At 43.6% G+C, this 23,689-nt stretch overlaps 1 protein-coding gene across 1 annotated transcript in view; it reads right to left on the bottom strand.

Moving 5' to 3' along the window:
- The window catches only part of LOC120997229 (serotriflin-like), a 49,577-nt gene that overhangs the window by 13,876 nt on the left and 12,012 nt on the right, over positions 1-23,689 (bottom strand). Inside the window, exons 4-7 of the mRNA XM_040427225.1 lie at positions 19,854-19,973; positions 15,976-16,095; positions 13,739-13,829; positions 6,677-6,819 (exon numbers count right to left, since the gene is read on the bottom strand). Of these exons, the coding sequence (XP_040283159.1) occupies positions 6,677-6,819; positions 13,739-13,829; positions 15,976-16,095; positions 19,854-19,973 (474 nt within the window). The remainder of the gene's footprint in view (positions 1-6,676; positions 6,820-13,738; positions 13,830-15,975; positions 16,096-19,853; positions 19,974-23,689) is intronic.

Here is a 23,689-nt window from a genome sequence, read left to right as displayed (position 1 = left end):
GTGGCGTACTACATCAGACAACATCGTTCCCAGCAGTGACCTAGGAGCCCAAGATGTATCCAGACATCCTCCCCATGCTGTTCCCGAACCATTTCGGTGGAGTTTACATCAATTTCTGACCTTTTCCTATGATCCAGACACCCTCCCCTCTTCAGAGTAGGGGTGCCTGTTTTAATGCTTGGGTTCTGCCATTGACTTCCATTGTGCTCGGTAGAGGTGTTCAACCCGAGCACCTGAACACCCAAGCACTTTGGTGCTCGACCAACACTACAGCTGACACATTAAAAAAAGCCCATGTGCCGGGGTCTTGGGAGTGCAAGATGTGAGCGTCCATGGAGGATTGCTCACTCCAGATACATTTGCAGTCTGATTTTTGCCTCCTGTGAACTGCAAGTTCTGCCTGCTTTTCCTCCTTCTCCTCCCTCTCTGCTGCTCCGTCTCTCCCTCTGAACTCCCCTACTCTTCCTCTCTTGTGGGCACCCACGTGACATCCATCGACACGTCACCTTCACCACCGCTGACATTAGAGATCTCGGAGTAGGCAGCAACAGTGGGGACCACCTTCCTTGGGCTGATCTGGGTACTGTCATCAGACCGCTGGGTGGCGGCCGTTGCAACCACCTCTTCCTCATTCAATGCAAAGAATGGCTGCACATCGGTAAGTTCTGGGAATGGATGGGAAAATAATTCCTGTGACTCGAGTGGTGGTGGTGGTGTCTTTGGGGGTTCATATGGCAGAGAGTGAGGAGGGTGCAGATACAGAGGTTGAGGAGGCTGCAGAAGCGGAAGGCTGAGTGAGCCACTCAACCAACTCTGGTGCGTCCTTTGACGTAATCGCACGCACCTTCTCCAACTTCCCACTTAGGCTCCGGCCTGGTGCACCTGCCTGACCCCTACCACCCCTGTGGAACAGCCTGCCTCTATCTCTGCCTTTTATTTTCAAAATGACCCTGTGCCAAAGTCCCTAGAGAAGAGCAGTATTTGTGGAAGCAGGTATATCGCACCCCTCAATCAGTATTTTGTGGAAGCAGGTATATATAGAACCCCTTAATCAGTATTTTGTAGAAGCACGTATATCGCACCCCTTAATCAGTATTTTGTGGAAACGGGTATATAGAACCCCTGAATCAATATTTGGTGGAAGCTGGTATATCGCACCACTCAATCAGTATTTTCTGGAAGCAGGCATATCAAACCCCTCAATCAGTATTTTATGGAAGCAGATATATCGCACTCCTCAATCAGTATTTTGTGGAAGCTGGTGTATCACAGGCCTCAATCAATATTTGGTGGAATCAGGTATATCCCACCCCTCAATCAGTATTTTGTGGAAGCAGGTATATAGAAACCTTTAATCAGTATTTTGTAGAAGTAGGTATATCGCACCCCTAAATCAGTATTTTGTGGAAACAGCTAGATAGAACACCTTAATCAATATTTGCAAGCAGGTACAGTACAGACCAAAAGTTTGGACACACCTTCTCATTCAAAGAGTTTTCTTTATTTTCATGACTATGAAAATTGTAGATTCACACTGAAGGCATCAAAACTATGAATTAACACATGTGGAATTATATACATAACAAACAAGTGTGAAACAACTGAAAATATGTCATATTCTAGGTTCTTCAAAGTAGCCACCTTTTGCTTTGATTACTGCTTTGCACACTCTTGGCATTCTCTTGATGAGCTTCAAGAGGTAGTCCCCTGAAATGGTTTTCACTTCACAGGTGTGCCCTGTCAGGTTTAATAAGTGGGATTTCTTGCCTTATAAATGGGGTTGGGACCATCAGTTGCGTTGAGGAGAAGTCAGGTGGATACACAGCTGATAGTCCTACTGAATAGACTGTTAGAATTTGTATTATGGCAAGAAAAAAGCAGCTAAGTAAAGAAAAACGAGTGGCCATCATTACTTTAAGAAATGAAGGTCAGTCAGTCAGCCGAAAAATTGGGAAAACTTTGAAAGTAAGGGCTTTTTACCCATGAAGGAGAGTGATGGGGTGCTGCGCCAGATGACCTGGCCTCCACAGTCACCGGACCTGAACCCAATCAAGATGGTTTGGGGTGAGCTGGACCGCAGAGTGAAGGCAAAAGGGCCAACAAGTGCTAAGTATCTCTGGGAACTCCTTCAAGACTGTTGGAAGACCATTTCACCTGACAACCTCTTGAAGCTCATCAAGGGAATGCCAAGAGTGTGCAAAGCAGTAATCAAAGCAAAAGGTGGCTACTTTGAAGGCATAGAATATGACATATTTTCAGTTGTTTCACACTTGTTTGTTATGTATATAATTCCACATGTGTTAATTCATAGTTTTGATGCCTTCATAGTCATGAAAATAAAGAAAACTCTTTGAATGAGAAGGTGTGTCCAAACTTTTGGTCTGTACTGTATATCGCACCCCTCAATTAGTATTTTGTGGAAGCAGGTATATCAAACCCCTCAATCAGTATTTTGTGGAGGCAGGTATATTGCAGGCCTCAATCAATATTTGGTGTAAGCAGGCATATTGCAACAATCAATCAGTGTTTTGTGGAAGCAGTTATATAGAACCCCTTAATCAGTATTTTGTAGAAGCAGGTATTTCCCACCCCTCAATCAGTATTTTGTGAAAGCAGTTATATAGAACACCTGATTCAATATTTGGTGGAAGCAGGTATATCACATCCCTCAATCAGTATTTTGTGGAAGCAGGTATCAAACCCCTCAATCAGTAGTTTGTGGAGGCAGGTAAATCGCACCCCTAAATCAGTATTTTGTGAAAGCAGGTATATAGAACACCTGAATCAATATTTGGTGGAAACAGGTATATTGCAACCCTCAATCAATATTTTGTGGAAACAGGTACATCAAACCCCTTAATCAGTATTTTGTGGAAGCAAGTATATTGCACCCCTCAATAAGTTTTTTTGGGGGCAACAGGTATATCACATCCATTGCTAATTGTTGTTCCAATAGTGCTTGTCCCTCTATATACCTGTGGTATCGCAGCAGAACCGCACACAACTGCTGCACAATACAAATGCACTATATACTTTCTATGTTAGAAAGTACATTATAAGTATATAACACCCCTCAGTATATCAAACCTATCGATAGCACACCCATACCAGTCCGTAAAAGGACTTTTGTGGCCCTATTAGCTAGCGTTTGGTGTCCCTGCTCCACAAAGTAACCTCTCCCTACACTGGCAAAACACAGAATGTAAAATGCCTGCCAGATCAGGTTCTGTTATAGGGTGGGGATGTGTCCATGCGCTGAAACGTCTCAATTGGCTGTTCTGTTCCACCTGATGGATGTGTCATGGGTCAAAATTTGGCGCAATGCAAAAGAATATGGCGCCTGCAAGCAATATTTGCCGCAAAACGACCGCCGGGCGAACCGCAAGGCCATCTCTAGTTATATGTTCTAAAGCCTTTTGTGGCGTGTATTAGTGGCAAAAGTAAAATATATTTGCCGTTCAGCTGTGCAGTTATATGTTCTAAAGCCTTTTGTGGCATGTATTAGTGGCAAAAGTAAAATACATTTGCCATTCAGAAGTGTAGTTATTTGTTATAAAGCTTTTTTTGTTGTGTATTAGTGGCAAAATAAATATATATTTGCTGTTCAGTGGTGAAGTTATATCTTCCCAAGCCCTTTTTTGAGTGTATTAGTGTGAAAAAAGGGCTTATTATCCGTTGTGTGGTGAAGTGAGAAAATTACAGACTTTTTTGGGGTGTTTTAATTTTCTTTTTATTTATTTAATTATTTGATCTAACAGTATGTCAGACAGAGAAGTGCCAGGCCCTGAACAGGGGAGTTGCAGAAGCCTAAATGTTTCTGGCCCAGGCAGAGGTCGCATCAGAGTAAGGGGCCGTGGCAGCAGGGGTCACTTCGAGAGGCCTGAGCTCGATCTTCGACTTTGTCGCAAGTGACATCAGATACCCCCAGCCAAGAGTCAGTGGGTTCGTCAGACACAACTCTTAATTTGCATGGCCTGGGAGCAGGCCCTGTGCCCTCACCGGTCCTCAACCTGCCTCTGTCCTTTTCTGTTCCCTCAGCCAGAGAAGTATTGTATGCTGTGGGCCCAGCTCTACTATACAGTGAGGACGAGCTACTAGAAGACAGTCAGTAGCTACTGGCAAGCCAAGATGTGGAGGAGACATCTACTGGTTCCTCCACTAGGTGGGCAAGTAGTGATGAGGAGAGTGGAGTGGGAGCTGGTTTTGCGAGCGGTCAGGCTCCTGACCCAGAGACGGTTGAGGAGGACATCAGTGACATGCAGACATTACTCGATGATGATGATGTAGCTGATTGCATTTGGGAGCTGGGTGATGAAGGGGCTTCCTCATCATTGGGAGAAGAGGGTGTCAGCTTGCCCGTGATGCAGCAGTGGAGCCAGCAATTTGCTAGCGTGGATAGAAGTCAGCAGGGTGGCAGCAGTGGGAGGTCGGGACCAAATGTGCCCGGGGTAGACCACTTGCTTGTGTGGTGACAGCTGAATTGTCACCATTCAGCAGAGGGATGACTTCTGGCTCTCCACCTTGTTGAACCCTCACTACTGGTCCAAAATGGGGGCCTTTTTTACACCCGCTGAGAGGGAGGACAAACTGAACTACTATAGAGACATCCTATGTATTCAGTTGGCCGCTGCCTATCTGTGCCATAGTCCATCCTCTTGCAGGTCTGACCGGGGGGGCCCTCTGCAATGGCTGCTGTGGCAGGGTGGGGGGGGGGTAGGAGTAGTTCCAGCTCCATTAGCAACAACTTGAGTCTAGAGTCGCTGATGAGAAGCTTCCTTCACCCGCCTAGTGAAGAAACTACTCACCAGCATCAGCAGCTAGACCTGGAGCAGGACCTGAACCAGCAGGTGATGGTATACTTGGACAGCACCCTGCCACCCCACATTGAAGATCCACACTGGATTTGTGCCCGCAGCTGGCAGAGTTTGCCCTGGAAAAGCTGTCCTGCTCGACCAGTAGTATCAGTAGTGTGGCATCAGTGCGCGCGTTTAGTGCGGCGGGGACCATAGAAGAACTCGCGTGTCCACTCAAAGTGTGGAGAGACTGACCTTTGTCAAGATGAATCAGGCGTGGATCAGCCAGGATTTCCACCCACCAATGCCTGATGCATCAGGCTAGATCATCCATGGTGCCACACCAACACTTTGACAAAAGAGACCGGTTTCTTCTTGCTACCTGCCTCAGCTACTATTCTGAGGCTGCCACCCGCTGATGCCACACATCTGATTGCAAGTGCTCCTTCTTACACCCACCATCGTCAGCGGGTACTGTTATTGCCACCCACCTCCCTACTCTGTCACTGGGTCACTCTGTGGTTTCCTCATGCTGCTGCCATCTCCACACTATGTCACCTTGCCACTCTGTGGTCATCTGATGCTGCTGCCACCTCCATACTATGTCACCTTGCCACTCTATGGCCTCCTAAGGCTGCCGCCACCTCCACACTGTCATTGTGCCACTCTGTGGCCTCCTCCTGATGCTGCTGCCACCTCCAGACTCTGACATTGGGTCACTCTGTGCTCTCCTCATGCTGCTTCCACCTCACCACTATGTCATAGGTCCACTCTGAGGACTTCTCATGCAGTTCCCACCCTCCCCACTTCATAACTGGGCCACTATTTTGCCTTTCGGCCTGGCTGACATCATCATTTATTTGACCCTTCTTCTGATCTGTCAGAAGGAAGGAAAAATGAGACGCACAACGGATCCTGTCTGTGTAGCAGCTGTAAGGCTTGTATGATCCCATTAGTATTGGTTTGTGATTTGGTAGCCAAAAGCATGAGTGAGTACAAGACACAGAAGACATGCAAATATTCCATTCACATGTTATCTCTGTTTTGGATCCACTCCAGTTTTTTGGGGGGCATTAGCATTACTGATGGATTACTGACCAAATGCTGACCGAGTGAAGGCGGATGCTCCACAGACAGGATCCGTTTTTTGGGGGTTATTGTTCTGACGGATCAGAGGAAGGACAAAATAATCAGTGACTTCATCACAAACTTACTGCTGACACTCTCTCTACTCTGTCGGGGGGGGGGGGGGGGGGCTCTACTTGTATAAGCGTTTAATTGAAGAGTTTCTGTAGACATCTATGTGGAATCAGCTGACAATGGAGTAAAAGGAGTGCGCTTCTTCTTGACGCTAAAATCGAGCTGTAAGGCTGAGTTGTTAGGTCAGTTTTGGCCCCGTGACTGCCCAAATAAGTGAAGTGTGCAGTGATTCTAAGAGCGACGCCTGTCATCTGCATGTCATACAGACTCACAGTATAATTTCACTACCACAGCAGACTCCCTATGCGTGTTACTGCAAGGCACAGTGTTCTAAACCACTATAAAGGCTCTCTGCAGCCAGGAAATAGCAATTTTTTTTACGCGATTAGCCGCAAATAAATTTGGATTGAACTAATTTTTATTTTTTTTATTTGGCTAACCGGCCGAATTTTTTTAAAATCCACTCATCTCTAACTGTAATACCAGATGCAGGCCAAGAAAAAAAAAAAATATTTCCAATATGATATGGTCCACATTTTTTTGGGCTTCGGCACCAGCTCTTTTATGCCCAACATAGTTGAGACACCACTCAAAATAGACACGGATAATATAGAGCAAATTAATTGTCACTCTTAGTGTCTTATTGTCAGCCTCAAGAAAAGTACTTTACGCGGGTCACTTACCTGTGTGTAGTGACCGACCTCTGGTTCTGATGGGGGCTCTGTTCCGTACTTAAAGTCCACATGTTCACTGTACCAAGAATCAATCACAATATTCCAGGGGACTAGGAAGGCAGAGTAGAATAAATTTTCACCACATCTTAAGTCTGAAAAAATGAATGTAATAGTTAAACAAACAATACGCTACATTGAGAAAATACACAAAAATAAATAAACTAACAAATATTCCTAATGATCTGATCTTGTCTCTGACTGCAATCAAAACTGTGATAACTGTGTAAGAAGATCAACTAAGATCATTCTGTCTCAGGCTGTAAGGCAACTGAAGGCACTACAAGCCCTCCAACACTACTCTATCTATATTGAATATTCGTCATTTTTTAACATCTGAAAACATGTTTCCTCACTGCTTCTTTCTTGTGGGTCAATAAGATATTGGTCCACAAGCAACTTAAGCAGGGGGGAATCATGTTTTCATATGGAAAATAAAATGACCAATATTCTAAAAAACGAATACATAGCAATATAGTGAATATATTCGTTATTTAGAATTTTGGCATTATTTTTTTCCTATCTGTACAGCTGTTCGCATACTCCTCCCCGACAAGCGTCCATGGGAACTCCTGTGGGTTAGAAAATACCATCGGATCTGAGTTTTCCCTGAGATCATGAAAACTCAGATCCGATGGTATATTCTAACGCACAGGCGTTCCCATGGTTACGGGGAAGCTTATCGGGGAGCAGTATGCAAAAGTGGAATAACAGTACACATTGGAAAAAAAAATATGCGAATAATTAAATCGTATATTATTTGCGATAAATAGAATAATTCGACGAATATAAGACGAATATGCAATCGAATATTCGCGAAATATCGCGAAATCGAATATGGCACCTCCCGCTCATCACTACTCTAGGGAAAAAACAAACATAATAGGCCTCACCCTTAAGTGAATACTGACCATTTCTTGCTGTTTGCCAGTCAAAATTAGGAGGGATCTGGAGGAAATTATGGCTATAGGTCTCTGGTGTACTATCACTCAATCCCTTCTCATGATAGGTGGGGATATCAGTGATCAGACCTGCAGTGATCATACAAGAGTCACCTATCCTGTAGATAGGTGATAAATATTGTTCATGAAACAACCCCTTTAAATCTTATGCATCAGGAAGAGTCCACCTTCTTGGCAGGAATGGAGAGAGATAACATGCATTTTGAAAAGTCAGAGGGATGAAAAAAAAAAAACTCAACAGAACTATTTATAGCTGCATTACTTGTAATACACATTTACAGTTACAGGTTGATTGGCACCATATCGTCACTACTCTGTGCTCCTCCTCCTTGACTGTCAACCACTCTCTCTTGTTACAAACCCTCTCTTCCCTTGGCATCAAACACCTGGCCGTCTCTTGGATCTCCTCGTACTTTACCAGACTTCGGCATTTCCCATTCATATACCACCTCCTCATCATTCTCCCTCTTTGTTAGTGTCCCTCGAGGGTGTGCCCTGGGTCCACTACTTTTCTACATTTATACATTTGGCCTGAGACAGCTTATAGAGTTCCATGGCTTGCAATACCACCTCTATGCTGATAACACTCAAATCTACCTCTCTGGCCCAGATGTCACTTCCCTGCTATCCAAAATCCCAGCATTTCTGTATGGCTACTGTATATTTATATGTTTCTCCTCACACTTCCTAAAACTCAACATGGAGAAAATGGAATTCATCGTCTTTCCCCCATATCACACAGTCCCCCCTACCTGACCTATCTACTACAGTTAATAGCATGGCACTTTCTCCAGTCTTGCAGGTCCACTTCCTGGGGATAACATTTGAGTCTGCTCTGTCCTTTAGGCCACACATCCAAACCCTCACCAACATCTGCCACTTTCAACTCAAGAACATTTCTCGTATTCGCTCAATCCTCACTCCTGTGTCAACTAAAATGTTAGTGCCTCTCCCAACTGGACTACTGCAACATTCTCCTCTGTGGCCCCCCAATCTAGCACTCTCAACCCCTCCTATCTATTATTAACTCTGCTGCCCGGTTAATCCACCTCTACCCTTTTTTCTCCTCTGCTGCTCCCCTCTGCCAATCCCTTCATTGGTTCTCCATTGCTCGACGAAATCAGTTCAAAATACTTACAACTACATATAAGCTAGTCCACAACCAGTCCCCTCCTTACATCTCTCACCTGCTTTCCTGATACATCCTCACACATAATCTCCAATCCTCACAAGACATTCTGCTTTGTTCTAAGCTCATCTGTTCATAACGCAATCGACTACAAGATTTCTCAGGTGCCTCTCTCTTACTCTGGAACTCACTACTCCAGCACATCAGACTCTCCCCCAACATCCAAACTTTCAAAAGCAACCTGAAAACCCACCTCTTCAGAAAAGCCTACCACCTGCAATAGGCACGCTGCCCCCCACAGCCAGATAAACAGCCTTTACCCTCACCTACTGTGTTCCTTCTCCTTCCCTTGTAGATTGTAAGGCAGGGGTCCTCTCCCTTTCTGTACCAGTCTGCTAATAGTTTCTTGTTTACTGTAGTTTATATTTATGTTTTTTGGGGGTACTATTTCTCCTTGGGAAGAGAGTGCCTTAATCGGCATGTAGGCCTACTTATAGGCCATACATGCCCCTCTGGAATTCTGGGGATCCCTTTCTTCCCATATTATTTATGTGTAACCCTATCTTGATGTACAGCACCATGGAATTAATGGCGCTTTAAAATAAATAAAAAAATTATAATAATAAAGCAGCACGTGAAGTATAATTCAGAGCCATAGGACTCTCTTTGCTGCAGTGAAAGTGCTGCAAATTACCCTTAATTTGGAACTGAGAAAAGGGGAGAATCAAACAGAATGGAAAAAGTATGTGATGTAGTGGAGCTGAGGAGTTCTCTTCAAAGAGCTATAGTAGCAAGAAAACATAAGTGAACTTTTTAGAACTACCTGGATTCTTTAATTGATTACTAATTTGGTGTTATCTGAATTTTTATATTTATTACTTATAAAATGTGGTCTGGTTCTTATCTCAGCCACCATTAAAGACAACAACAATCTAAACTACAGGGAGTGCAGAATTATTAGGCAAGTTGTATTTTTGAGGATTAATTTTATTATTGAACAACAACCATGTTCTCAATGAACCCAAAAAACTCATTAATATCAAAGCTGAATATTTTTGGAAGTAGTTTTTAGTTTGTTTTTAGTTTTAGCTATTTTAGGGGGATATCTGTGTGTGCAGGTGACTATTACTGTGCATAATTATTAGGCAACTTAACAAAAAACTAATATATACCCATTTCAATTATTTATTTTTACCAGTGAAACCAATATAACATCTCAACATTCACAAATATACATTTCTGACATTCAAAAACAAAACAAAAACACATCAGTGACCAATATAGCCACCTTTCTTTGCAAGGACACTCAAAAGCCTGCCATCCATGGATTCTGTCAGTGTTTTGATCTGTTCACCATCAACATTGCGTGCAGCAGCAACCACAGCCTCCCAGACACTGTTCAGAGAGGTGTACTGTTTTCCCTCCTTGTGAATCTCACATTTGATGATGGACCACAGGTTCTCAATGGGGTTCAGAACAGGTGAACAAGGAGGCCATGTCATTAGATTTTCTTCTTCTATACCCTTTCTTGCCAGCCACGCTGTGGAGTACTTGGACGCGTGTGATGGAGCATTGTCCTGCATGAAAATCATGTTTTTCTTGAAGGATGCAGACTTCTTCCTGTACCACTGCTTGAAGAAGGTGTCTTCCAGAAACTGGCAGTAGGACTGGGAGTTGAGCTTGACTCCATCCTCAACCCGAAAAGGCCCCACAAGCTAATCTTTGATGATACCAGCCCAAACCAGTACTCCACCTCCACCTTGCTGGCGTCTGAGTCGGACTGGAGCTCTCTGCCCTTTACCAATCCAGCCACGGGCCCATCCATCTGGCCCATCAAGACTCACTCTCATTTCATCAGTCTATAAAACCTTAGAAAAATCAGTCTTGAGATATTTCTTGGCCCAGTCTTGACGTTTCAGCTTGTGTGTCTTGTTCAGTGGTGGTCGTCTTTCATCCTTTCTTACCTTGGCCATGTCTCTGAGTATTGCACACCTTGTGCTTTTGGGCACTCCAGTGATGTTGCAGCTCTGAAATATGGCCAAACTGGTGGCAAGTGGCATCTTGGCAGCTGCACGCTTGACTTTTCTCAGTTCATGGGCAGTTATTTTGCGCCTTGGTTTTTCCACACGCTTCTTGCAACCCTGTTGACTATTTTGAATGAAACGCTTGATTGTTCGATGATCACGCTTCAGAAGCTTTGCAATTTTAAGAGTGCTGCATCCCTCTGCAAGATATCTCACTATTTTTGACTTTTCTGAGCCTGTCAATTCCTTCTTTTGACCCATTTTGCCAAAGGAAAGGAAGTTGCCTAATAATTATGCACACCTAATATAGGGTGTTGATGTCATTAGACCACACCCCTTCTCATTACAGAGATGCACATCACCTAATATGCTTAATTGGTAGTAGGCTTTCGAGCCTATACAGCTTGGAGTAAGACAACATGCATAAAGAGGATGATGTGGTCAAAATACTCATTTGCCTAATTATTCTGCACGCAGTGTAATAACACAAACATGACTTTTATTGAGAACATTGAGTAATGATCCACAGAGCAGAAGGAAAAAGTAAATGAACCTCTGTGTTAATAACTTCTTCAGGATCTAATTGTTAAAATGTATTTCAGTTCGGAAAACAAGTTTGGATTTGTGGGTTTCACTAGTGTTTTTCTCAATAAATAAAGGGACACAAAGGCTGGTTACTGACCAATCTGTTCTTCTCCAGAAAGATTGTTCAGTGTTAATGATCCCTTGATGTAAACAATTTTCAGAAGACCTCTGCAAACATGTTATAGAGAGGAAGTTGGAAAAGACTACAAGAGCATTGCTAAAGACCTTTGGGAGCACAACAATCCATGATTAGACTAGTTATCCACAAATGGATAAAATTAAGGACAGTTGCTACTTTTCCTATGAGTTGGACAATCTGTTAAGATCACTCCAAGAGCACAAGGGGCAATCCTGAAAGAGGTGTGAAAAAACCCAAGGGTAACAACAAAAGACCTACAGAAGACGCTACAGCCTGTCCACGTGTCCACTATTAGGCCGAATGCACACGGCCGTGTTCCGCGGCCGAGAGCGGTCCGTGGTATGCCGGGCTGGATTCCTGTTCAGAGCAGGAGCGCACGGCGTCATTGGTTGCTATGACGCCGTGCGCTTAATGCCGCCGCTGCACTACAGTAATACTCTATATGAGTGTATTACTGTACAGCAGCGGCGGCATGATGCGCACGGTGTCATAGCAACCAATGACACCGTGCGCTCCTGCTCTGAACAGGAATCCAGCCCGGCATACCACGGACCGCTCTCGGCCGCAGAACACGGCCGTGTGCATTCTGCCTTAGAAAAACAAAGAACAAGAACGGTGTTCATGGAAGGACCCCATAAAAGAAACCACTGCTGTCCAAAAAAAAATTATTGTGGCTGGTATGTCCTGTGACCATCTGAATGTTCCACAATGCTTATGGGAAAATGTTCTATTGACAGATGACATAAGTAGAACTCTAGCACATGTGCACAACAAATGCACAAAACTTCATCTTCATTGCACCGCATGGTAGAGCAAGCATCATAGTTTGGGGCTGCTTTGTTGCCATAGCAACATAGTTGCCATAGATACCTTGTGATTATTGAGGGAACAATGAATTCAAAGGTGTGTGAGAACAATTTACAGAGGAATATAATGGCAGATGTCCATGAGGTCAAGAGACATTAGGTAATACAAGAAGACAATCACCAAAAGCATATTAGTAAATCAACTAAAGAATGGTTGAAAAGATTTGTGTTTTAGAATGGTGAAGCCCGAGTCTTTGCTTTAAAGGGGTTCTACACATTTTTATTACTGATGATCTATCCTTTGAATAGCTCATTAGCATCTTATTAGTGGGATTCAGACACCTGCCGATCAGCTGTTGGAAAAAGCAGTGACGCTCACAGTAGTTCCATGGCCTTCTCGCTGATTCCTGCAGACCCAGTGAAGTCACGACTGTTATCACAAGCCTGGGCCAATGAAGTGAACGGGGTTCAGGCACGCCCTGGCCAGTGATAATAGTCATGACTAGTGATGAGCGGCAGGGGCAATATTCGAATTCACGATATTTCGCGAATATTTGGGAGAATATTCGCCATATATTCGAGAATTCGCGAATTCATGATCTCCAGGCATTATTTTCTTGATTGCAAAAATTTTGCCTAAAATTCGCCTAAAATATTCGCATAAAAATGCGAATGAACTGGTATTTAAAAAAAAAATAGAATATTCACGATTACGAAAATATTTTGCGATATTCTAAATATTCGCGAATTTTCGAAGTGCCGATATTCGCGATTAAAATTCGCAATTCGAATATTCGTGATCAACACTAGTCATGACATCACTGGGCCTACGGGAAACAGCAAGAAGGCTACAGCACTACAGCAGGTGCCGCTGCCTTCTCAAACAGCTGATCAGCGGGGGTCCCCAGTGTTGGACCCCTGCCGATCCAATGCTGATGATCTATCAAACGACAAAAGGACAGATCATCACCAGTAATAAAAAGGCGTAGAATCTCTTTAACCATATCGAGATGTGGTGACATGAGCTGCAAAGGGTTGTGCATGAAGCACATTAGCAGTGAGGAATGGTCCAAAATTCAACCTTATGCAAATTTTATTTGCAACTACAGGAGACTTTTGATGGAGGTGATTGCTGCTAAAGGAGGATCTGCAGGTTATTAGATTCAAGGGTTCACTTACTTTTTCTCACTGCTATGAATTCAATAAGCTCAATGAAAGGCATAACCCATACAACTGTTTGTGCAGTATTAGTTATGTTAAATTGTGACTCGGACACACCACATTTCATTTGTAATCAATGCCAAAATACACTATTATCACCATCCTATATCAAAGTTAGGGGGGAAAAAAATATTCTATTAATGCTTACCGGGTATTGTTCTTTCATTTTGAGGACTGTGTCCCTCTTTGCATTTTTTGGCCCAAGCTTCAGCTGTATTTGCAGCCTTTGCATTCCAAATCTGTAAATAGAAAATGCTACATATTTATTATATTTTTTTTTTTCAGAATAGAAAAGCTATTGGCAAGGGGGGGTAGTTATTAATACCAGTATTTTGTATGGCTTCCTTAAGCTATGTGGCTCATATCGGCCCGCCTTGCACCAGAACCAAAATCTAAACCAATAAAGAACTTGTGTAAAATTCAAGTACAGTATGCTTTTTCTAGCATATAAATTATAATAATCAGGCTGGGCCCACTAGGTCCTGTATGTCCTGCTGTAAAATTGGCAGGCGGGGTGCAATATTCTCAAAATGTTATATATTTTTGGGCAACAGGGCATTGGTGTAAGCGATTTCATAATGTGGATCTTGGTATCTCTGATATATCTATATATCTCAGATGTACCGTTAGTGCTAGAGAGGCAAGGTATTTAAAAAGCAAGTTGAATTCTTGAATTTTTGTCCCAATGCCTGCAGTAGCCTACAACTATGTTGTACCCATTGACTGACCTATAGCCATCATGCAAATGTCTCAGTTTTCGCTATGAGTCCCCTTTTCTATCTATTTATCTATCTATCTATCTATCTATCTATCTATCTGTGCCGACTCAGGATCTATAGGTCTCTGGGGTTAGTTATTTCCAGATATGGGGCCATGTAGGCAACAGTGTGGTAGACTACCCCATAACAGATATGGACAATGAAAACATTGGTGCTTCATTGTCACTCCACAAATTCACCTCTCAGACCACAACAACTGCCCCTATACATTAAATACACAAGAAAACCACCCACACAAACGCACCAGAAGACTGGTCTCTAGCCTTACTCCATTATTTAAATGGTCCAAGAGGTTGCCTCCAAAATATACAGACGCATTCAACAGACCGGAGATCAAAGAGATGCTCCACAAGTCCATAACTTCTATAATAATGTGTACGAGCTGAACCCAGAAGAAGCAACATCCCAGCAGTTGGTTTGACATGGAGTGTAAAGCCATAAGGAAGGCCCTAGGAATGGCTTTAAATATAAAACATACAGACCCAAACAACTCTGGGCTGAGGGAAGTCTACTACACTGCACAACTGTACAACATAGCCATCTTCAAAAAGACAAAGCAAAGTCACATCTCTACCAAACTTCTCCAAATTCAAGATGGCCTCCAAGATAACTCTTTCAGAGAACTTTGGAACCACATGGCCACAAACTGTAAGAACAACAACCTCCATATTCACAACGACAACATCTGGCTCCAGTACTTCATGGACCTGTAAAAATATATCCTGAATGAAGATCAAAGCCCAAAACAAAAAGATCATGAAAAAACTGAATGATAAGGAGGAAAAAAATCTAAGATTTCCAAAACACAAATCAATCACACTGCAGGAGATAACAGAGGATCTTGTTGATAAAGGGTAAAAAAAATTCCAGTGGCCCAGATTGGATCATCTCAAAAAAGATAAAATACAGCTCAACAAGGTATCCAGGTGTCTCGGTATTGTTGTTGTGCGCCGTGACACGTGTGTGTGCTTTCCTCCTTTCTCCTGGTTCCCTCTCTGTCTGGTTCTGGAGGGGTTAACTACCTGGCTGGGTGTGGTCACTTGGTGTTTATATTGCCTGTGGCTTGTAGAGTGGAGTCAGTTGTCCTCCAGCCTCTGTTGGTGCTGGAGCTATGCTCCTGTCCTGGGTGTTTCATCTGCCCAGTCCTTGAGTGCCACCTAGTGGGACATACTGTCATGGGAATATTCCCCACCGAACACCAAGAGGGAAATAGGAAAGCAACTAGGCCTGGACACAGGGAAAAGGGAGCAGGTCAAAGGAGGAAAGCACACACATGCTGCAAAACAACACGTTGCCCCTGGCAACCAGCATGCACGGCTATTTTGTCACGGCGCACAACAACAAGACCGAGACATAGCCGTGACACCAGGCCACAAAATCTACATAATTCCTGGGCTACATGTATATCACTAAGTTATTAAGGAACTAAGCATATAACACTGCCAGGAACTTGGAAAGGTTCACTGGACTTACCACTAGATGGTGCCAAGGAGTATTTTTTTATGCCACTAGAATCTGATAGAAGCAAATAGGTAAGTAAATCTATTATGAAGCCGTACTTACTGTACCACTACTGTATATCTTATTTTACATAATTTTTACTTACCATCTTCAGCATATTTCTTGCGCTTGGACTAGCGTTTCTTCTATAGTTATTGTGACAATCAAGAATGACTTTCTGGTTAGCTGGGATCTTGGTTGACAAAGCTGAAACTGGGGTATTAGCCTGTAATATCGAAATATGTTAGCCTAATTAAAGCGTGGGTACAGTTTGCAAACAATTTAGTATTACTCCCTGGTACCTAAGATTTAAAAAAATGAAGCAACTTTGTCAACAGTTTTAAAATTCTCCACCGTTTGTGTCTTTAGCTACTATGCAGAATTATGTGATTCCATCGCTCCAGACTACAAGAAGCAAATCCTGCATAGTCTGATGCATTTGTTGACCCACTACCCCCTTGTGGTAATCTAACCTTTTGTGGTGAATGTTCACATGTATCAGATCTGCCAAAGACACAATGGCAGGTTCATATCTGCATTTTATCTGTTCTTCCTATGGCCAAAAGTTCTGGTTTCCCTTCTCCTGCCTTCAGTGGTAGACCGACATACTAAGTTGCTTCCCTTCTCGTTTTCTCCTCTCAGAAACAGCATAGTGATCTTTTAGAGAAGCAGGTGGAGCGGCCCAGACACCTTTTATTCATTCATGCCTACTTCTAAATTCATAAAAATGTATCACTCTCTCTTTCTAGAAAGTGGAGAAGGGAATTGTGGGGCATTACATACCCTAGGTATCTCTGGGACTATATGTGAGGAATTATTTTTTATGCGGGGGAAGAAGTTAACGATCTAATTTCAATCCATCCTGTGAGATGCAGATGCTTGACGAGGTAAGAAAGTTCTCTAGGTATGTGACTGAAAAAGTTTTAAAGGGAATCGGTCTCCAATTTCATGGTGTCCTAACTAAGGGCAACATCAACTAGTGACATATCCCCTTAATAAAATGTCAGGTCACTTGGCCTGAAGAGCTCCAGTGCATGCCAATAAGTCCTGAACATCCAAGAGATCCTGCTTTTCTCCACCCGCTGCTGCTAACTCAGTTGAAAAAAATAAAACCAGTCAATCAGTGGCCAGTGGGAGTAAAAAGCCGGAAGCTCATGAATATCAGGACTTGTTGGCATGCGTTAGCAGCATAAAACTGGTGACAGATTTCCTTTACATTTGCATGATAACCCATATAAAGGGAACCTGTCAAAAGACTGATTGAGTGCAAACCATGGCTCAACAGGTTTCCTGGTTATAAACAGCTATGATGTTTCTGAGAAAATATTGCTTAAAAATGAGCCAGCAATGAGTAGAAGAGTCATGGGGATGATGGATCTCTGCTAGCTTCCTCCCCCTTGGCTTATAGCGAGAGACCTGTTAATCAAACAGAGCCGGAAGAGGAGAAGCTGGGGTGGACCATCTAAAGTCACACTTGTTTACTTTAGCCCCCTTAATACATAGGCCACACCCCCAAAATGCTTCCCTGCTTTCTTCTTCCTCTTAAAGCTGGCATTGTGGTTTCATAGAGAAGCAGGTTAAAGGGGTTATCTAATATCTACACCAGCCCCCCCATGTGCTGGGCCCCTCCGTGGAAATATGCTTACCCCGCTCCCTGCGCAGCTGACGTTTTGGAGGCTCGTCCCCGTCTGCCATTGGCTGCTCCCCCCCGACACCGGATTTTTTCATCCGTGTACAGGGAGAAGCAGCAACGGCAGTGCGGGGACCAGGAGCGGTGCGGGGAGCAGGGTAAGTATATTCACATGGAGGGGCCCGGCACATGGGGGGGCTGTTGTAGATACTGGATAACCCCTTTAAGTGGCCTTCGCACCTTTCATTCATTTATCTAAGTTCAATGAAATATATAGCTATACCTCTGTCTAGACAGTGGAGAAGGACATTACATGGTAGAACATAGTCCTTTCTATTAGTGGAATTGCTAGGGCTGTGTGTGAGGGACCATTTTCTATGCAGAGGAGGAGGAGGACAGGAGAAGAGGTTAGTTGGTGCTTAGTAGTCACATTGAATGAGCTGCTGTCCACCAACATCAAGGGAAGAGACCAGTGTTAGAGAGGGATGAGTAAAAAAGGTAAAAAAGAGGAAATTGCACAGGAGAAAATGTGTTTTACAGTGATATTGAAAAATCATAGCGTTCATTACTCCAGATATTTTCTTTTTCATTTATCAAATGATCCCTTTAATTTCTCATAAACTGTATAATTGCCAAAAGAATCAAGTGGGAACGACAGCCAATGTGTGAGAAAGGGGGCAATGTTTATGCCAATTTGCCCCCAAGTAAGCAGTTTACGGGAATTTCCTGGGGTGGTGGGACTGATTGGTCCCAATGAAACGGGTGAGCAGTCAAGTGGGTAGGGTTTAAATGTCAAAAAAGAAAAATCACTCTGCTATGATAAAATCTGAAACTCTCAGCCAATATATTTTGATCAAAACACATCTGTGCCCGCCTACCAGCGCCAAGGTGGTCTCAGTCAGGCAGGAACTTACTCTAATACCTACCTCTATGCCATTGGGCATCTACATGCAGGAGAGCATACCCTGTACATATAATGTGCTGCTATTTGTTACCTCTGTGTGTGGTAAAGCATCCAATAAGAGGAAGCATACACAGCCATATGTACCACCTAAACAAAGTCGCCTGATAGATAGGAGGGGCAAAAGTGCACAAAAAACTGCTACTTCCAAGGTGGAATAGGTGCACATTCAAACTTAAAGGTGCCACTCCTTCAAGTATGTACTGCAAACAGAAAAAAAAAATCACTGAAAAGATAAAACATCCTGCATGATGTGATAAATAAATATGCGGATGTACATGGCTAAATTTAAAAAATTAAAATCTATGAAAATAATTGCACTCACACAATAGATGCAAACATTATATACAGACTAAACCTTCTGATTCCAGACTAACATTCTGATGTAATAAAATCTGAGATTATGTTTTTAGTATACTCTTCAAGTCTGAATGCGCTCCTATTATTCCACCTTGGGAGTAGCAGTTTTTTGTGCACTTTTGCCCCCCTATTTCACAAGTGACTTTGATTAAGAGGTACATATAACTATGTGTGCTCTTCCTCTCATTGGTTCCTTGATTGCAGATAGAGGTAACAAGTAACACAATATAGGGGTCATTTACTAAGCTGAAATTCACCTAAATTAAGTGTATTTTATGCTCAGATGACTACTTCTCCCCACTCAGGCCAGATCTAAAAAAAAGTGGGGTGGCCTGTCTCTTTCACCATTTTCTACCCCTGTTTTAGGCATAGAAAAAGGTTTAAATGTTAGACAACTTGGAAGCTGTCTTACATTTAGAACTGGTGTTGGATATGCCGGTCTTAACAAATGTGCCCCTATATCTGGAGGGTCTGCTCTCCTGAATGTAGATGCCCAACGGCATAGAGGTAGGCATTAGAGTAGGACCTGCCTGACTGAGACCACCTTGGCGCAGGTAGGCAGGCACAGATGTGTTTTGATCAAAATATATTGGCTATAAATCTCAGATTTTATCATATTAGAATGAGGGTTTAGTCTATATATAGTTTTTGCATCTATTGTGTTGATGCATTATTTTCAGTGATTTTTCTTTTCAAATGTAGCCATGTACATCCACATATGTATTTATCACATTGTGCAGGATTTTATATATATTTTTTTGCGGTTTAAATGTCACAGGATATGTTGGCAAATGTGAAACAGGTATGTAAAAAGAAAAGTTTTATGTGATCTTGGGGCATTACTTAGTAAGACAGGATAGGGTTAAGTTTAAAATATCTAGAGATTTAGCATGGAAATGTTGGGAGTTATTTGTAAACTGGGAAGCTGTTCCTGAAGAGTTTGAACAGCAGAAGTCTTCCTCTAGGATCCATAGTAATGTATACCAGTATTCCATAGTATTTACCAGTTATCGCTTATTGGCATTACACCTACCATGCTCTCAATAACCGAAGCAGGGATATTCACTTGTCTTCCAACCGCTCGTTTTTGCACAGTCTTTCTGTTCTTCACATTGACATACTCGTTGACATGAGGAGGTAAATAAGCTTTATTCTGTAAAATAAGAGCATATGTGAGACATAAAATCAGTCCTGGAAAGACAAGTGTGCATGGGGAAAACAAAGCATGTAATGCACCAATGTTGTGGCCCAATTCTCAGAGATAGGACCTCGGTGTCAGATTGCCCAGTAGAGGGGAGCAGAGAGTGGTAGTAGTACTCACAGTGGCAATTTCTCCTTTTTGTCTCTCCCTGAGGCCATACAGTGACTGGAGGGCACACCTTTTTTCCACTCGCGCACACCTTGGTATTGGGGCTTCTGCCTGGTTATGATTGTGGTGCCCTTGATGTCACTTATTCAGCATATTTATGCTCTGATGCTCCCCCTTGCGCAGCACTTCATCACGGCTGTTTTGTTTACCTTTTTACACTACTAGACGAAGGCTTCCATCTAACAGTGATCCTGGTGACATCACCTTAACTAAGGGGCGGTCTATAGCGCTGCTCTAGGCTGTTTTACAGGCTACGGCAGCACTAAAGACCGCTCATTAGTGCCGGTGATGTCACCAAGCTCAATGCTAGGTGGAAGGCTCTGCCTAGCATTCCCATGCAGAGCCAGTACGTCAACGGATCTAAATAAAATGCAGATACAGATAAAGATACAGCGCAGGGCAAGGGGGAAGAATGAGGGAGGAAGGGGTTATGTTCGGGTTCAGCTATAAACCCTGAGAACCCCTTTAAGTGTTTTGGCAGGGTGCAAGGTAGACATATGGATTAAGTGTCTGCACAGTAATAACTGAAATGGTTGGACTACAGTACCCTGAAAGATTATCAAAATTAGGATAATTCACTTCAGAAAAGAGACAACTGAGGGGAGATCTAATAACTACAGTATGTATAAAAATATCAGGGGTCAGTACTGAGAGATCTCTCTCATACTCTATTTATCCCCAGGACTGTGACGAGGGGACATCCTGTGTATCTGGAGGAAAGAAGGTTTGTACACAAACATAGAAGAGGATTCTTTACGGTAAGAGCAGTGAGACTATGGAACTCTCTGCCTGAGGAGGTGGTGATGGTGAGTACAATAAAGGAATTCAAGAGGGGCCTGGATGTGTTTCTGGAGTGTAATAATATTACAGGCTATAGCTACTAGAGAGGGGTCGTTGATCCAGGGAGTTATTCTGATTGCCTGATTGGAGCCGGGAAGGAATTTTTTTTACCCTAAAGTGAGGAAAATTGGATTCTACCTCTCAGTTTTTTTTTTTTTGTCTTCCTCTAAATCAACTTGCAGGATGACAGGCCGAACTGGATGGACAAATGTCTTTTTTCAGCCTTATAAACTGTGTTACAATGTAAACTATGTTACATGAAGAAGGAGTCAGTAACCAGGCCAGTAGATACAAATAAATCAGTCTCTCTTTACTAAACTGCAGGATAGGAGTAGGACTAAATCCAGCAGTATTAAGGCAAAGTTCCAAGCAGATCACAATTCCTTCCCAATAGCAATGCATGGATAGCAATGCGGCTTTGGTTCCAACTAGTACCTTGGAACTAAGGTCGAGTTCGGTTTCAAGTTTTAAAGTGGTTTGCACTTCAAAAATCAACTTCTAAAGTTGTTCAATAGTGATGGATGAACATCAGCTGGGACGGTTCGCGAATGAGCGCTCACAATCAAATGTTCGCGAACCCTCGTTCGCGGCGGGCCCCATTAACTTTAATGGCAGGCGAACCTGAAAAACATTCAGGTTATATTTGCAGCCACCAAATACTTACTAGAAGTGCACAAATAGTCCCACAACATGGACAGTGATATACCAGAGGGGGAACATTGGCAAAAATTCCCACAAAAAAAATGTATTTTAATCAGGGGCCATTTTTATGTGTCTTAAAGGTAAACTCTCAAAAATGTTCCTTGCTGGAGCCTAGAAAATTTTTATTTTAGGCCACAGGAGTACAGGCCCCAAAAATTAGGCATTCACCTGACAGAAAAGAACTTGTGATGATGTGTCTGGAGGTACATTAGGCGGTCACTGGATAAAAATTTTACTGTAGGCCACTGGAGTACAGGCCCCAAAAATTAGGAATTCACCTGACAGAAAAGGCCTTTTATGCCGCTGTATATACATAAGACAAGGACTATTCTTTGTTCTGAGTGGTGGCGGATGTGTGGGCTGGAATAAGGAAATTCAATTACACGTGGTCGTCACAGGTGTTGAATTCCTCCGAGATCCATGCCTCATTTATTTTTAGAAATGTGAGGTATTCCACACTGTCGTGAGCTAGGCGAGTGCGCTTATCGGTCACGATTCCCCCTGCTGTGCTGAACATCCCTTCGGACAAGACACTGGACGAGGGGCAAGCCAAGAGTTCCATGGCACATTGTGCCAGCTCTGGCCACAGGTCAAGACTGCACACCCAGTAGTCCAGGGATTCCTCGCTTCTCAGAGTCCACATCGGTCATTAACCCTATGTAGTCGGACACCTGTCAATCTAGGCATTCTCTGAGGTTGGATCCGGAGGGCTGCTGTCGATAAGTTGGCTGCAAGAATGATCTCATATCCGAAGTGAACAACACATCTTCAAACCACCCTCTTCTTGCAGGCGCAGTAGGATTGGTACCCGCACCTATTTCGCTGTGGGTGGAAATTCCTCTGCCAGCACCCGCAACAGCAGAATGCAGCATCTCTCGCAGCAGGGCCTGCAAATGCTGCATTCTGCCAGCCCTCTGTGATGCTGGTAACATGTCCACCATTTTCTGTTTGTACCAGGTGTCTAAGTACGTTGCCACCTAGTACTGGTCCTTGCCCTTTATGCTTTTCATACGGGGGTCCCTCTTCAAACACTGGAGCATGAAGGCCCCCCATTTGCACTAAACTGGAAGCGGTGGAGCGCCCTGGCTCCTGCTTATTGCCCAGGAGAATGTCGTCCTCTATCTCCTCACCCCAGCAACAGACAACACCAGGGATCCCCAAAAAGTTTAAAGTCCCCCACAAAGCCTGCTCTTGTTGCTCCTCCTCCTCCTCTTCCTCCCCCCAGCCACCATCCTCCTCTGACTCCTCTTCAGACTCCTGCTGAATTGTCCCAGATACAGTAGCCCCCCCCCCCTGGAAATTCATTCAGCTTTGCGACTTCCTCATCTTCCAGCTCCTGCGCCTCGACGGCTTGATCAATGACACAACGCAATGCACATTCCAGAAAGAAGGCATAAGGTACAATGTCACTGTTGGCGCCCTGGCTGCGACTGACCAGTTTGGTGATCTCATCAAATGGCCGCAGAAGTCTGCATGCATCGCACATGAGCAGCCACTGGCGCGGTGAAAAGAAACCAAGCTCCCCAGAACCTGTCCTGTTCGTACAGGTAGTCGTTAACGGCACGTTTCTGCTAGAGCAGCCTATCAAGCATATACAAGGTGGAGTTCCAGCGCATCGGGCAGTCACAAATCAGACGTCTGACGGGCAAGTGGTGTCGCCGCTGAACATCAGCAAGGCGAGCCATGGCCGTGTAAGATCTTCTAAAATGGACAGAGATTTTCCTGGCCTGCCGAAAGACGTCCTGGACCCCGAGGTATTTGACAATGAATCGCTGCACGACTAAGTTCAGGGCGTGTGCCATGCACGGCACGGGTGTCATTTTGCCCTGTTTCAGTGCGCTCAGCAGATTGGCACCGTTGTCGCACACCACTTTACCAACTGTCAACTTGAACAGGGTTAGCCACTGATCGGCCTGTGACCGCAGAGCTGAAAGCAGTGAAGGACCGGTGTGGCTCTT

This window comes from Bufo bufo, chromosome 4 (genome assembly GCF_905171765.1).
Source record: "Bufo bufo chromosome 4, aBufBuf1.1, whole genome shotgun sequence".
In the NCBI taxonomy this organism is placed as follows: domain Eukaryota; kingdom Metazoa; phylum Chordata; class Amphibia; order Anura; family Bufonidae; genus Bufo; species Bufo bufo.
The sequence above is the reverse complement of the archived record's forward strand: the minus strand, read 5'-3'. Positions and strand labels throughout refer to the sequence as shown.